Raw genomic sequence first — 16,830 nt, forward strand, 5'->3', positions numbered from 1 at the left:
TTCTCTACTGGCTAATACATTCTAGAAATGCCTGTCATGTAATAAGGGACATGCTAGCTGATTTTACCTTACTATAAGCAAAACAAAATAGAAAAGCAAAGTTTTTAGGAAAAGTAACTCATTCCAAACCAAAAAGTTGACTCCCAAAACCAAATATGTTACTTTTAGACTCTTCCACGATTGACTGTTAATAGGATTTATCTGCCCATGTTTGTAAGGGCATGCTGTTGAAGCACCATAGGCTTTGAGTTACCTTTTAAGTGAAATATGTTTCGTTGGCTAGAGCGAGATATTGTGGAAATGGTGTGCTTAAACTGGACTTCCTTGTCTCATTCTCCCTCATACTTAGGATTTGATTGCATTACTATAATAAGCATTATATTAAAACTATGTTTTACATTTTTCATGTCCATTTTCTGTCCTTACTTTTCCTAACAATTTTGCTAATGCATCTAAGATGCCAGAAATAATCCTTTCATACAGTTGTATAGAGATATTCTACTTACATTTTTTTTGGTGATGTCTTGCATTAACTAATAGAAATGTGTGTCCTACTATTATCCTCTACTATACCTTCATGTCATTGCTTAGATTACCTGACAACTGCTAATTGTCAAGTTAATAATCATAGAATTTTCAAAAAGGTGATGCCTGTTCATAAAATGGCATTTGTTGTTGCCAAAATCTTATTTGACTCAAAATAGCTAAATTTAGTTGACTCTAAAATTGTATATTGTTAAAATATGCTACTTAAAACAAACATACAAACTATGATTTACTTTCAGTTCTGAAAATATTCAGAAGGATTTGTTATGTTTTGCAAACCTTTCTGCAAACTACTAATGGGATGAACACAATATATCACTTTTATAATAGTGAGCTATTAAAGGCAAGCATAAAGCAGTCTGAAGCCCATAAGTGCTGCCAACAGCTCCTGCTTTAATGAATTCCCTTTTAGATGTCCATTAAATGCTCGTGGCAAATGTACTCATAATGGAAATGGCAAATCTAAATGGGTAGATATGAATAATCCATGGAGTTTAAATTCTGTTTATGATCATCTTCACATTTAGTTTTCAAGACAACGCAGTTTAGTTTTCATTACAGTTTGGAATAAAGAGGACAGGGAGTAATTGATTGCTTCAAGCAGATTAAAATCAATGGTTTTCTTCTCAAACAACCAGTTCAATGCGGTAATTCCAACTTTAAACATTGATTTAGGGTACTCAACACCAAATGTTTTGTGCTGTGTGAACTTTTATATAGAAAGACTATTATTAATTTTATTTCCCTATATATCTATATGGTGAAATATAGAGGTTGTTAGTAGCATGTGCATGACTTAATAGTGATCTATATTAAGTCATTTTGATACTATTGCAGTCATATAATGAATCAATGAGATTCCCGTCATCACTGTAATACTGTTTGTAACCCATTAGCACAGAGAAATTACAGCCCATCATACATCATTACTGTGATTGAGGCTTTATTACCATATTCTCAAATTGCTTGCTTGCTATAAAACTAAATAGACACAAGGCAACTATAGGTGGAGTATAGACTATGCATTATTGCGCTACAGTAATGAGGCATTATTGTACTATAATGGGGTGGAACTTAAGAGGAAAATAAACTTGGCAGTAATAGAAAACTGGAGGCTCTTTTTACATTTTTTTAAATTTAAAGATCAGATATATTTGTTATGCTTAGGTTATTGTTTATGTACTACATGAATTATAACCTCTTAATATTTTCTAAAGGTTTGTTCATTTGTTTATTTGTTTTTCCAGTTGTATCCTTTCAAAGTGTTTAGTCTAATGCACTCTGAATACTCAGGACTGGACTTGGAAGATGCATTTGCCGCTTCTAAGATTAGACATTTCACTCGTGCTATAACTGACTTTGGGGGATGATTGTTACCCTTTCAACTTGTAAGTTATTTTCAGGGCTGTATACATTTTATTAACAGTGTGGCCTTCTGATTCTTCAGTTGAAATAAGTGTATGAATGCAGTGATGGGAGGTAAAATATGGAACATCTGCCTAGGACTTTATGACAAAAGACTTATTGGTGTTTCAGAAAGGAAAATGGAAAAAAATCTTGTGTCTATATTAAAAAATAAAAATCCCTATGATATAATAACTTGTTGGTTAAATCATGCATATGTTTATCCACTCCCTGTTGAGTCTTCTTTATGAGTGACAATATTGAGAACATCATTTATAATACTAGAAATTTCAATACACTGACTTTTGAGATAAGGCCATTGCATGAGTTCTAAGCTAGAAAGGCTTTCTGATCTCAGCCTCATTGTGATTTGGCACCAGGACAATTTAAATATCAAATAATAATAGAAAATAAAACCCAGAAGGTAACATAAAATATGTTTATCATTATAAAGAGCTTCTTTACATGTAAATTCTTAGCCAATATGGCTACTGATGCTTCTAGTTGCTTCCTAAATATACAAGTGACCTGATTTTTAACTTCTTAAGTATACTTCTGACATTGTAGCCATATCCTGTCATTTCATCATTTCAGTTTGTTGCCCTTCCAAAGCAATCCATAGCTCTGTTAAAGCTTATGAAGTCTTATTTATTTGGGTTGCAAACAAATAGAAATAGGTGACGTGAAGTTTTGGAGATCTTTAGTCCTGTAAAAGGGGTCCTTTAAAAAATGTTTTAAGAACTAGCTGGTTTCTACAGCAGATGGTGAGTTACAGAGGACCCAACCATGTTAAAATTCAGCTGGAGAGAAGACCTTAGGAGAAGCTTGAGGTGCAAAGAAAGGGAAGTAGTTAAGAATGTGTAAAAATTAAGTTTTTAAACAGAAGAGGAAGCTAGTGAAGAAGTACTTCTTCCTGGTTACATCCTAATTAATAGCATTAAATTAGCTATTAACTTGTAACAGATTACCTCAGGACATGCTTTGTTTCGGTATTCCTGAGGGACAGAAATTTGGGAGCTCTTGATTCCAGCTTGTCCCGAGCTTTCAGTCACGGCATCCAGCCAAGACTGAGAATTGAATATGACGGAGGTTGGAGGATCAGCTTATCGAATGGCTGATTCAGTTGACTGCTGACAGGGCGCTTCCCCTTGCCACCGGAAGCTCTCCATGGGGCTGCTTGGCTTTCCTTAGGATATGGCAGCTATCCAGTGAGTGACCAACACAGAACAGGAAGGAAACCACTATCCTTTCTGTGACCTGCTCTTAAAAGTGACACATTATCACTTCTGCCATATTCGGTTGGTTGGAAGTGAGTCACTAAGTCCAGCCCATATTCAAAGGGAGTGGGAGTTAGCTCCACCTCTTGACAAAAAGGATGTCAAAGAATTTATGGACATATTTGAAAACCAACACACTTAAAAGCAGCCTAGGTGATCTTGTGTATGCTGTAACCCAATGCTCTGAAACCAATATTCTAGAATTAAGAGAAAATGTAGATTTTTCCTCTTTTAGCCTTCTTAGCTCCCCTTTCCCCAAATCCTAGAATGTGGATTTTTTTTCCCTGAATTTTGAGTTTCCCAGCCTATGTGATATCTAGCAGTAGGATTTCAAGGATTAAATTCAAGAAATAAGTCTGGGTGAAAGGAACCTTATGCCTAATGCAGGGTAGGGTGGGAAGTATCACTGTGCTTCTAAATCTGTATATATGAAATACATGAAATTTGTTCACCTCATATATGAATGCCTGTTTGTGTCTCAGCTGCTCCACTTTCAATCCAGCTCCCTGCTAATGTGCCTAGGAAAGCAGCAGAAGATGGCCCAATTACTTGGCTCCCTGCCACGTGCATGGGATGCCCAGATGGAGTTCCTGGCTCCTGGCTCAGATTGGGCCAGCCCTGACCGTCGCAGCCATTTGGCAGAGTGAGCCAACAGATGAAAGATCTCTGTCTCTCCATCTCTCTGTAACTCTGCCTTTTACATAAATAAAAATAAGTCTTAAAAAATACATATAAGGCTTTAAAACCTCTATTAACTGATGGATTAATAGATGGATAGAGGGATGGCAAGATATGTAATAATGTAAATATAGAACAATGTAATGATAGAATCAGATAGTAGATATATGATATTCATTGTATAATTTGTACAGCTTTGCTATATGTTAGATAATTCTCATAATGAAATATTGGGGCAATAAAATCCTAATCCTTATAACACTTACTGCTAGCTATTACTCTTCTAAATGTGTAACTCACCTTGGAGAATTATCATTTTTTCCCTTCCAACTTGAACAACAAATTGTTGTTAATAGTTGGCATCCTAGAGACCTAGTAACATCTAGCTTTTTCTGTGTATATATTATATTTCCTATGACAAGGAATCATAGCCCTGACATCTCCTATATATCACAAGGGCTTGAATCACAAAGCATATTTAAACCGAATATCCATTATAAATCTTCATGTACTTAGTGTATATTTGAAAGTAGGGATACTTATACCAAATAATAATCACAGAGGGCTATTGAAAGCCTAATGTGAAACTGTAGATTCATGTTTCTCACATATTTTTCTAGCATATTATAGATATTCAGTAATTTCCATGCATAGTTAAGTGACCACTATGTGAGAATGGAACATAATCTTTTAAGAAAATTCTTAATCTTGAACTTGATGACTAGATTCAAATCCTGAGGCTACTACTGGATGAACTTGATCAATTGATTTAGTACTGTCATTTTCCCACAATAGTATGAAATAGTGATAAATATTCTATCTATCTTTAATAGCATTTGAATTATCTCATTAAAAGCTAGTATAAACATTCAGGGTCATCTTATGTAATATTTATGGCAATGAGCCATTTGAGTAATTGATGTCACCCATTTGCTTCATTTATGCTGTGATTCCTCAGTTTTTTGAGCCATTATAGAGCATAAAACAGCAAAACAAATAAACAAGTCAAGCTGCCACCACTCCATCCACCATCTAACTTGTGATAAAATACAATATATATTTGTTGAAGGAAGTCCTGTACATTCTTTTTGAAATCATTTTTAAGTTATCATTATAGGCACATGCTATACTTAAATACAATTGCTATTTTCAGCGTTCAGGAAATATTTGTGCTGAAAGAGATGGTTAAGTAATGCTGGTGAGTTGTTGAGATCAGGTAGGAATTCTTACTTTGCTGGAACATCAAGAATGAGCCTGAATAGGAACATCAAGAATGAGCTTACTTTATTAGCACTTACATCATCTTTGGATTTAAAGGTTTTAACCAGTGTCCAGTACTTCCTTAATAACACTATAAATCAAAAATATGTAAAACTGCAGAGGGCCAAATATTTTGAAGAAACATATAATGATTCAACCATTTAATGAACTATCTTTTTGTTGGGAAAACCAAGCTTAATGAAAGATTCCTACTCTTTATTTCAGGCATGGAAAGCCAAGACACTCTGGCAAAAAAAAAAAAAAAAAAAAAAAACCTAAATGAAAGATCTCTGTGAGTGAGATCCCAGTGGAAAGAACAGGTCTTCAAAGAAGGAGGTACCTTTCTCTGAAGGGAGGAGAGAACCTCCACTTTGACTATGACCTTGTCTAAACAAGATAAGAGTCAGAGAACTCAGAGGGCTTCCATAGCCTTGGAAACTCATGACTGGTGCACAGGGAGATTACTGATGCCATAAACAGGAGTGTCAATTGGTAAAGTCAACAACAGGAGTCACTGTGCACTTACTCCTCATGCAGGATCTCTGTCCTTAATGTGCTGTACATTGAGGCTTAATGCTATAACGAGTACTCAAACAGTATATTTCACTTTGTGTTTCTATGGGGGTGCAAACTATTGAAATCTTTACTTAATGTACACTAAACTGATCTTCTGTAAAAAAAAAAAAAGAAGAAGAAATTATCAATTTCCAACTTGACTCTCACTGGGATTAAACATGACAATAGGTCTGATCTGATTTCATCATCATTTAAAAAATCATCTATTATTTTTCACTTTATGTTTCTGTGTGGGAGCAAACTGTTGAAATCTTTACTTAATGTATGCTAAACTGATCTTCTGTATATAAAGAGAATTGAAAATGAATCCTCATGTGAATGGAAGGGGAGAGGGAATGGGAAAGGGGAGGGTTGCGGGTGGGAGGGACGTTATGGTGGGGAAGCCATTGTAATCCATAAGCCGTACTTTGGAAATTTATATTCATTAAATAAAAGTTAAAAAAAAAATAAATAAGGAAATTTCTTGTAGATTCTTGTTTGGGAAATAAAGGCTGATACTTCAAATTGTTTACTGTAAAAAAAAAGATTCCTACTCTTAAATTTGTACTTTATAGAAAGGGTGTCTATATACATACACACAAGTGGACTTCAAAAAGTTCATGGAAAATAGATGAATTTATTAATTTATTTTGGTATAAAAATTTAAGGCTTATTTATTTGAAACACAGAGAGAGAACAAGGAGGAGAGACAGAGATCTTCCCTCTGGTGGTTCACTCCTCAAATGGCTGCAACAGCTGGGGCTAGGCCAGGCCAAAGCCAAGAGCCTGGAACCTTATCTGATTGGGTCTCCAACATGGGTGGCAGGTACTCAAACACGTGAGCCATCCTGTGTTGCTCTCCCAGGCACATTAGCAGGGAGCTAGATCAGAAATAGAGCAGCCAGGACTCCAACTGCTGCCCATATAGGGTGCTGGCATAGCAGGCAGTAGTTTAACCCACTGCTCCACAATGCCAGTGCCCATGTGCAAATATTTTTGAAATCCATGCATACAAGGGATCCTCAAAAGGTTCATGGAAAATGTGTATAATAAAAAAATGCCTGAATTTCAAAATTTTTTGCACTAAAATAAACATATTTTAATTCCATTTCCCTACAAACTTTTGATTGTGCTACAGATATTTGAGAAATAGTTACATAGAATATTTTCTACAGTGTTTTTAAAACACTTAGTGGGGACGGCGCCGCGGCTCACTAGGCTAATCCTCCACCTGCAGCACCGGCACCCCGGGTTCTAGTCCCGGTTGGGGCACCGGGTTCTGTCCGGGTTGCTCTTCTTCCATTCCAGCTCTCTGCTGTGGCCCAGGAATGCAGTGGAGGATGGCCCAAGTGCTTGGGCCCTGCACCCCATGGGAGACCAGGAGGAGGCGCCTGGCTCCTGGCTTTGGATCAGCGCAGTGCACTGGCCGTGTCAGCCATTTGGGGGATGAACCAATGGAAGGAAGACCTTTCTCTCTGTTTCTCTCTCTCTCACTGTCTAACTCTGCCTGTCAAAAAAAAAAAAAAAAAAAAGCACTTAGTGGATACCAAAAAAATTTAATGGACACAAAGTAGATAAATATGGAATGACTTCATAAAAAAGATATTGCTGATATTATGTACTGACTGATGACTGCTCTCCTCTACTTAAAATTTATAGTATGCAAATACTGGAATTTATCAAGTGACTGACTATAATATTTTCATGCAGATATTTATGTTATTTTATAAAAAATAATTTTTAAGGTAAATATGTAAAACAAAGTGTTGTGCTAAAAAAAATTAAACCAGCATCTGTCTTTTTACTTAAATATTTTATTCTGAAAATTTCAGGAATATACATAGGATAAATTAGTGATTTCAAACTGGTTTCCAACCAGTATAACTGTTTCCTCAATGAAATCTTTCTTGGAAGCAAATAGCTTGCACTAAAATGAGGATGTAAGATTTCAGTGAGCCAGATGTTACTTTGGTTCAGTCCTGAGATGCCCCTGAGGCATCACTCTTGAGTTCTGAACCTCTGATGAGTGCATTTTGAGAACTATGGACATATGTAGGAATTTGTAATTCATAGGCCATATGCCATTCATCTGATTATTAGATGACTCTGCCATAGTGTCACTGTTAGATCACATAGGGCGTCTAGCAGTAACTATAGTTGTTCAGCAGAATAAGTTTATTGCTTATAAAAATTATCATTTGTGAATATGTAGAGCTAATTGACACCGATAATTAAGTATGTGATATGGAATCAGACATTTCCAATTCCCAATTTCTTTATATATGTATATAATGAGAAAGAGTTGTACTAAGTTAAATCAGAAGCACCTATCACCCTATCGTTCTGATATATAATATTTAGTGTCAGTGGGGAGTCTAGAACTTTCCTGTTATGAAATAGAGAAAAAGTCTAAAGCTGTGGTCCATAACTCTTTTTTAAACTTAGATAGATAAGATAAAAGTAGCCAACATAAAATTATTAGAGAAAATCTAGTAAGAAAGTATTCGATTCTAAGATCCAAGCTTAGAGGCAAGTATATATACAAAGGATCAATATAAACATTTTTACATTAAAATCTCTGTAATCAAGATTTCTTCTAATTCTAGCATTTTATATATGTATGCATTTCTCACTAAGAACCAGAAATCAATCTTATTGGTGATCTTTTAGCAGATGTAGAAAGGTGTTATTTTTTTTCTCCTGTTATATATAAATGTTAATATATGACATTTTAATTTTAATGTTTCCTATGAAATCTGTATTCTTAGAATTAGAACTAGAAACATGTATTCTTATGATTTTTAACAAGTTATATAAATTCTGTTGGTATATGGCTTCAATCTTAATATTAAACTTAAACATTTTTCCTAATTGTTTGAGTAAAAATTAATTTTTTCCTAAGTCCACTCTTAAAATGAATTTTTTTATAACTTTAAGATCGTAGTAAATATATTTCAGCATTTAAAATACATTTTATTAGTGGTTTTTAATGTTGAAATTTTATTTTACTTTATTGATATTTTAATTTATTAAGACTTTCTCTTTTTTAGCAATGTATTTTTCAAACCATTTTAAAATTTGTAGAGAATGTTTCTTGGATTGACTTTAATACTCAAACTGGTTTTGCTTTTCTCACAAAGGTAAAAAGAATTTCAAATTTACTCATAATAAAAGTATTAGAGAAACTGTCAATAAATTTACGGTTATAATTGAATCATATGATATCTAAATTGTTGATAATATGATCTGCTCGTTAAACAATAGTGTCTGGAGAAAATGATGGATTAATTGACTGATGGCTAAAGTTTCCCTCAAATATAATGGTTTACCCAGTTTGATTTGATTTGTGTAAAATAACTTTCTCTAATAAACAATTTGCTCAGAGGCAATAGAAGAAATGAATGGTTATCAAACCAAACTTAATTAGTCTACCCTAGATTGATATTACTTGGGGAGTCTTCGTTTTAATTGTAGAGTGCTGGATACAAAGAGTTTGGTTCATTATTTTTTCCTGTATAAACACTATTGTGTAACTACCTATGGAATAATAACATGTGAATTCATTTTAATAAATGCTTGTAAAGTGAATTAGCTAATTATACCAGGCTAAAAATGATTCCTTTAATTATTTTGGATATTTAACTGGTACTTCAATTTTATTATTGTTAGTCTGTAAATGTGATTTGTATTAGCTCTGCCAAACTAATTATAATGTATAACTTAACAAACAATTTGAACAGTTTTATAATGCTTATAATATTCTCTTCTCTTGTGCAATACAAAACATTATTTCCACTTTGCATGAAGATAAAGATTCGACAGACTTTCAGACTCAAAGTATGGCAATATAATTGTAAATAGAGAAGAAAAACCTCTTACTATGCCATGTAGTGCTTGACATAATTATATGTACATAAAGAATGAATAAATTTCACTCAGAAGATCAAACTAGTGACTCATTACTTTATCTTAAGATACGGTATCATGTAAGATATCTGACTAATTCTTATTTTGTAAACCAGAATGGTGCTTTTCTTCATACTTTTATAATAGACAAAAATTCCTCATTCTCAAGCAGAATGCTTTATGTTAATAACTCTTGTGGATGTCAAAAACAATATGCATCTTAATCACTTTTATTTAGGTTAATTCTAATTGGCTTGAATCAGAAATGAGTAAGAACAAAGGCTTTAGTAGTTAAAAGAAAATAGCATCCTAATATAGTCCTTCAGGAAGAAAACCAACATAGCCACCAACAAGAGCATGGCAGTCTTCCTTTTTAAATTTATATGTAGTAAAATTCACTTTTTAAATGTACTGTTCTGTGAATTTTAACTCAGGTATATCTACTACTACAATCAGGATATAGAATAGTTCTATTACCTAAACAAATAAACAAAAAATACTCATGCTGCCACACACTTGCTCTGTCTCTGTCTCTGATCCCTGGCAACCACTGATTCGTTCTCACCCACTTTCTCCAGAATGTCATATAAATGGAATCTCGTGGAATTTGACTTTAGAAGCTAATTTCTTTAATTTAATATGATGCCTTTGAGATCATCCGTATTTTTACAACACAGTTTGTCTCCTGTCTCCTCCTCCCCAAATTAAATATAGCAAAACTAATGTCAGTTTTTCCAGTTAACATGAACTGCCCCATGTGGAAATTTAGTTTTTCCTTTAGAGTGGCCCTTTCATCCTTATTCACATATTTAGATCTCTTTTTTTAAATGACTACATGGTAATATTTTTTTTTTTTTTTTGACAGGCAGAGTGGATAGTGAGAGAGAGAGACAGAGAGAAAGGTCTTCCTTTGCCGTTGGTTCACCCTCCAATGGCCGCCACCGCTGGTGCGCTGCGGCCGGCGCACCCTGCTGATCCGAAGGCAGGAGCCAGGTGCTTTTCCTGGTCTCCCATGGGGTGCAGGGCCCAAGCACTTGGACCATCCTCCACTGCCTTCCCGGGCCACAGCAGAGAGCTGGCCTGGAAGAGGGGCAACCAGGAAAGAATCCGGCGCCCTGACCAGGACTAGAACCCAGTGTGCTGGTGCCGCTAGGTGGAGGATTAGCCTAGTGAGCCGTGGTGCCGGCCTACATGGTAATCTTATAGATGCCCCATACTTTAACTTGTCTCCAACATGGATGCTTAGATTTTTCAAAATTACATTGTTGCTGCAGTACACATGCTGGAACATACATGTTCTGCAAAAATGTCTACTATAAGTCCTAAAAGTGAAATTACTAGTAAAAGAAAAACAAAAATTACATGGATTGCAGTTTGCAATCTTCTACTTCTACTGTCATTGTCCTTCATTGTAATCTTTCCAAGTATGGTAATTGAATATCTTTTATTTTAGTTGTAGGTCATTAAATATTAGGGCATTTGATCTCAATATTGTGGAGATGTAAAATCTCTCCAATTTTACCTATATTCTAGTACAACCTTAACTTCTGTAAATGCCAGCAAGGTTTTTTGTGTTTGCTTGGTTTAGTTTTTGGTATTTTTTTGTTTTGCCATTTTAACAGTATTGTAAGGCATCCCATTGAGTTTTAGTTTGCATTTTCCTAATGGGCAATGATGTTGAACATTTTTCATGTTCTTAATTGTTTCCTATATGTCCTCCTAAAAAATGTTCAAGTCTTTTGCCCATTTTTAAATAAGGACTTTTTTTCTTACTGAGAATACTTATACATTTTAAGTACAAATTCTTTGTCGGGTACTTGATTTGCAAAAATTTTCTCTTAGTATGTAGCTTGTTTTCCTTTTTAAATTTAGGAGAGTGTGTTTCTTTTTTGCATCCCTAAAGTTTTATACAATTTTTAAATTAACATATAATAATTGTACATATTGATGGGTTAGAGTAACTTGTCTTTTCATTTCCTTAACATGTTCATTAAAGAGCACGAGTCTTTAATTTTGGTCAAAGTCTAATTTGCTTGTTTTTTTTCTTTTATGGATCATACTTTAATATCTTTTCTGAGAAATCTTTTCTGAATGCTCAATGATGTATCTCCTATAAATTGTATAGTTTTGGATATGTCTTTGAAGGTAGTTTTTTTTTTTTTTTTCCACACTTGTGCTTTAACATACATGTATCTCTTTTTAGAGAGAGAGCAAGCTCCTATCTGTCGGTTTGCTCCCTTCGTACCAACAATGATGGCCAGAACTGGGCCAGCTAGAGGCAGGAGCCAGGAACAAAATCCAGGTCTCATATTTGGGTAGCAGGAAACTCAGTTGCTTGAGCCATCATTGCTGCCTTCTAGGATTTGCATTAGCAGAAAGGTGGAGACAGGAGTTGGGACAGGGTATGACACCCAGATACTCTGATATGGGACATGGGAATTTTAACTGCTACGCCAAATGCTTGCCCCTAAACTATGTGCTTTTCTGGTAGACATAATATCACTGGATCTTGTTTTTTGTGCTATCTCTTCGTTATGTATTTATACCGTTTGCATACAATTATTGATGTCTGGACTTAGATCTTTGTTTGTTTACTGTTTTTTCCGTCTGCATTTAAGTTCTAATTCTTTTCTGCTTCTTTTTAGATTCTTTAAATATTTATAGCTTTCCATTGTATCTATTGAATGTTTCTTACTATGTATCTTCAAATGGATTTTTTTTCATGGTTGCTGTAGGAATTGTAACATACATATTTAACTTTTCACAATCTACTTAAAATTAATATTTTCCCATTTAAGGAGGAATATAAGTCCTTTTATCCTTTATTCTTTGTGTTTTAGTTGTATGGTAGATATTTTTATTCACACATTGAAAACTCTTTAGATAATACAAGTTTTCTTTTAGACCATTATATTTTGCTGAGTATAAGAGACAAATAAAAGTCTAATATATTTATCCAGATACATATTTATCCTTTCTGTTTCCTCTTCTTTCATTCCTGATATTGCTGTTTTTTTTTCTGACATCATTTATTTTCTGTTTGAAAAAAACTAGCATTTCTTACAAGGTGGGTCCACTGACAATGAAATTTTATAGTTTTCCTTTCTGTGAGGATGTCATTTCAAATAGACTCATGAAGAATTTTTTTCTCTAATTTCTCCATAACAATGCTGCACTTTCATCTGAATGCATGATTTCTGATGAAAATTCCACAGTCATTTCATTTGTTATTCCAATGTAAGTGATGTGTTATTTTTCCCATGGAGGTGATGTAACATTTTCCCTGGCCTTTATTTTTCAGCACTAGCAGGGAGTTGGGTCAGAAGCAGAGCAGCTGGGATTCAAACCAGCTCTCTGATATGGGCTGCCAGTGTCTCAGGCGATGGCTTTAACTCTGTACCACAATGCTGGCCCTGAAGAACAAATTTCTAATGGAGTTTCTTTGCCTCCTTTTAGATAAAGAAGGAACACACTGGGTTTTAAATTAGCTGCTACCAGATGAGTAGGTGTCATTTTGATTTTCAATTTTCATAGCTGAATCAGATGTCATGAGTTAAGAGAATCCATTGCTGATTTATCCGTATATACTCTTTGCCTTAAACAGTTCTCTCCTTCAACAGCATTGAAGAAGAGGCCATGTTTGTATATTCCTTTTTCCACAGTGAGAACCTCCACTAATATCAGCTTACCTACCCATTTGTTCAGCCCTTTAGTATACCTAGATCAGTTTCTGAATGGGTTTGCAATTTAAAAAATCTCTGCTAAAAGAGTTTTGGATTCGTTTGCAGTACTCCCTCTCCTTCTACCCCAAAAATGAGGACATGTTGGGATAAGACTTAAGATACCCATATCCTGTATCAAAGTGCCTGGGTTTGAGTCCCTACTCCCAATTCCAGATTCCTGCTGTTACAGACCCTGAGAGGCAACAGATGATGGCTGAAGTGGTTGTGTTACTAACACCCATGTAGAATACCTGGATTTAATTTTCAGCTCCGATTTCGCCTAGCCCAGCCACAGCCACTATAGGCATTTGGGGGGTGAAACAATGGATGGGATTTCCATGTGTCTGACTCTCTGTCCCTGTCTCTGCCTCTCAAACAATGAGAATGTGTTGTTAAATACTGTATTTAAAAATTACTTCAGATTAGTCATTCTTCTCTTCTCTCCCATCTTTCCCTTTGGTTTGGCTATGGTGTTCACAGAAATACTGTTAAGTTCATGTGTTTGCTGTCAGTTTTAGTAACTCCTCATTATTAGTTATTTATTTTATTTTTGGAATATGTAGAATATTGCCATGCTTTCAAAAGCCAAACTATACATAAAAGCATAACCAGAGATATGTCAATTCTGCCTGTGTTCTTTCTATACAGTTTCCCCAAGCACTTGTAGGCAACTAACTGGATTGTTCCCTAGTTTATGCTTTTGTTTTCCTTTTTGTAGTAATAAACTATTACATGTACTTTAAAAAAAGTTTCCTTCTTTTGTACACGAAAGTTAGGGCATGATATACATACATACGTATGTATATATGCACATGTCTGTGTATACATTTGCATTTTACTTTTTTCTCTTTTTTATGTCTCTTGGGAACCATTCCATATTCTGATTTATATATGTGTAATACTTCATTTAGTGTATATATCGTAGTTTATTCAACCAATCCATATGCTTGGCAGTTATCAGTGACACTCCATGAAAATGTCAAACATGTTTTCATATTACTATAGATGTATATCCAGGGTAAACTCATACAGAGATTCTGTTTTGAGGTTTAGTTATATGAGGGTCTTCAAAAATTTCATGGAAAATTTATACTACAGAAATATATATTATGGGCCGGCGCCGCAGCTTAATAGGCTAATCCTCCACCTAGCGGCACCGGCACACCAGGTTCTAGTCCCGATCGGGGCGCTGGATTCTTTCCCGGTTGACCCTCTTCCAGGCCAGCTCTCTGCTGTGGCCCGGGAAGGCAGTGGAAAGCAAGACCTTTCTCTCTGTCTCTCTCACTATCCACTCTGCCTGTCAAAAAAATTTTAAAATATTTATATATATTATGAAAAAATAAGTATGAATTTAAAACTTTTTTGCAACAGAATTATTTTTCCATGAACTTTTCCGATGAACTCTTTGAAATACTCTTATATATGATTGGTTAGATGTTGACCAGTTCCTCTCCATAGAGATGACACTGTTTTCCATTTCCATCAGCAGCATATACAGTTACTTGTCCCTTCACTACCTCACCAACAGAATGTATTGTCAAGCTTTTGAATTTTTGCCAGTTTGATGAGTGAAAAATGGAATTTCATTGGAGTTTTTTCATTTTTTAAAGATTTATTTATTTATTTGAAAGTCAGAGTTACAGAGAGAGAGAAGGAGAGAATAGAAGGGGAGATCTTCCATCTGCTGGTTCATTCCCAGATGGCTGCAATGGCCAGCACTAGGCTAGGCCAAGCCAGGAGTTTCATCCAGGTCTACCACGTGTGTGGCAGGGGCCCAAGCACTTGAGCCATCTTGCACTGCTTTTTACATGCCATTATCAGGGAGCTAGATCAGAAATGGAGCAGCTGGAACACGAACTGGCACCCGTATGGGATGCTGGTATCATAGGCAGCAGTATTACCTACTACATCACAATGCCAGTCCCTAGTTTTCATTTTTATATGTATGAAATTGCATATGTTTTCAGTGATTAAGGGTCATTTTATCTTTTTTGAGTTATTTGTTGAAGTCTTTGCTCATTTTCCTATAGGATTTCTGTAGGTCATTTTCCTTCAATCTAAAAAAGTTCTGAATAAAGGATTTAATCCGTAATAAAGGATGTGAGTATTTTTTCCTTGTCTCTCAGTTGTTTTTGACCATGCGTTTGTTATTATTTAGTCAAATCTATCAACCTTTTCTTTGATTGCTTCTGGGATTTTAGTCATAATTAGAAAAGCTGTTTCTTAAATGTGGGTCTTAGAGGAATTCAATGATGTTTTCTTTTGATGTTTGTGTAATTTTACTTTTTATATTTACATTTCTGATCCACTGTAGTTTATTCTAAGATAGGAAAGGAGGAATGTATCTTTTATCTTTTTCAAAATGGCTGTTCCATAGTTCTTATGCTAAGTATTAAACAGAGCATATTTGTCCCAGTAATTTAAGATACTACTTTTATTACATATTGCATTTTTATATATGATTGGATCTGCTTCTGAAGGCTTTATTTTGTCCCATTGATCTGATGGCTTATTCTTGTGCCAATACTAAACTATTTAATAAAAAAACTTACAATACATTTTTATATCTGTGGGTAGTTCTGCCTAACCCACCCCCATACCTCCTAGCAGTCAACATAGTTAGCAATTTCCTACCTATTCTTTTGAGTGTATTTTTTAAGATTTATTTATTTATTCATTTGAGGCAGAGGTACAGAGAGGGAGGGAGAGTCAGAGAGAGAAAGAGGAGGAAGAGCTTCCATCACTGGCTCACTCCCCAGATCACTGCAACAGCCAGGGCTGGGCAAGGCTGAAGCCAGGAGACTGGAACTCTATCTGGGTCTCTCATGTGGATGGCAGGAACCCATTTTCCACTGTTGCATTAACAAGGAACTGGATTGGAAGTAGAGCAGCCAGGATTCCAGCTGGTGCCCAATTGGGATGCCAGCATCATAGGCAGTAGACAGATCTACTGTACCACAGCACCAACTGTATCCTACCTATTCTTGTGTGTTTTTTTTTTTTTAGTTTTTAATAAAGCTCATTTTTTCCAAGAATACAATTCACTGCTATTAACCATAGTTGCCATTTATGCAGTAAATATCTTTTGTACTTGTTCTCTCTCTCTAGCCAACTAAAATTTTGTATCATTTAACTACTGTTTCCCCAAGATCTTAACCCTCCAACTCCTGGTAACTACCATTCTACTGTCTACTACTGAGTTGTTTTTTGTTTTTTTTTTTTTTTTTTTTAGATTCCATATGTGAAATGATACAGTATTTGTTGTTCTGTGGGCATTGTATTTCACCTAACATAATATCTTCCAGAGGCATTCATGTTGTCCCAAATGACAGGATTTCCTTCTTTATAAGGCTGACCAATATTTCACATGTGTTTATATACCACATTTTCTTTATGCCACATTTTCTTTATCTACTCATCTATTGATGGACATGTAGGTTGATAGACATTGATTCTGCATCTTGGTTGTTGTAAATAATGCT

At 35.0% G+C, this 16,830-nt stretch overlaps 1 protein-coding gene across 19 annotated transcripts in view; it reads left to right on the forward strand.

The window, feature by feature from the left end:
• Positions 1–16,830, forward strand: part of RANBP17 (RAN binding protein 17) — a 370,153-nt gene that overhangs the window by 145,181 nt on the left and 208,142 nt on the right. For 2 of the 19 annotated variants that reach the window (XM_089336199.1, XM_089336204.1), the window contains one exon: positions 1,794–3,425. The exons of 16 other annotated variants lie outside the window; for them this stretch is intronic. In XM_089336199.1, the coding sequence (XP_089192325.1) occupies positions 1,794–1,916 (123 nt within the window). In that variant the 3' untranslated portion in view covers positions 1,917–3,425. Of the gene's footprint in view, positions 1–1,793; positions 3,426–16,830 lie in introns of those variants that run through there. One more of the 19 variants, XR_016236459.1, reaches the window with a different exon arrangement.

The sequence above is a fragment of the Oryctolagus cuniculus genome, chromosome 6 (genome assembly GCF_051225735.1).
Source record: "Oryctolagus cuniculus isolate XC-2025 breed Fujian yellow rabbit chromosome 6, ASM5122573v1, whole genome shotgun sequence".
In the NCBI taxonomy this organism is placed as follows: Eukaryota; Metazoa; Chordata; class Mammalia; order Lagomorpha; family Leporidae; genus Oryctolagus; species Oryctolagus cuniculus.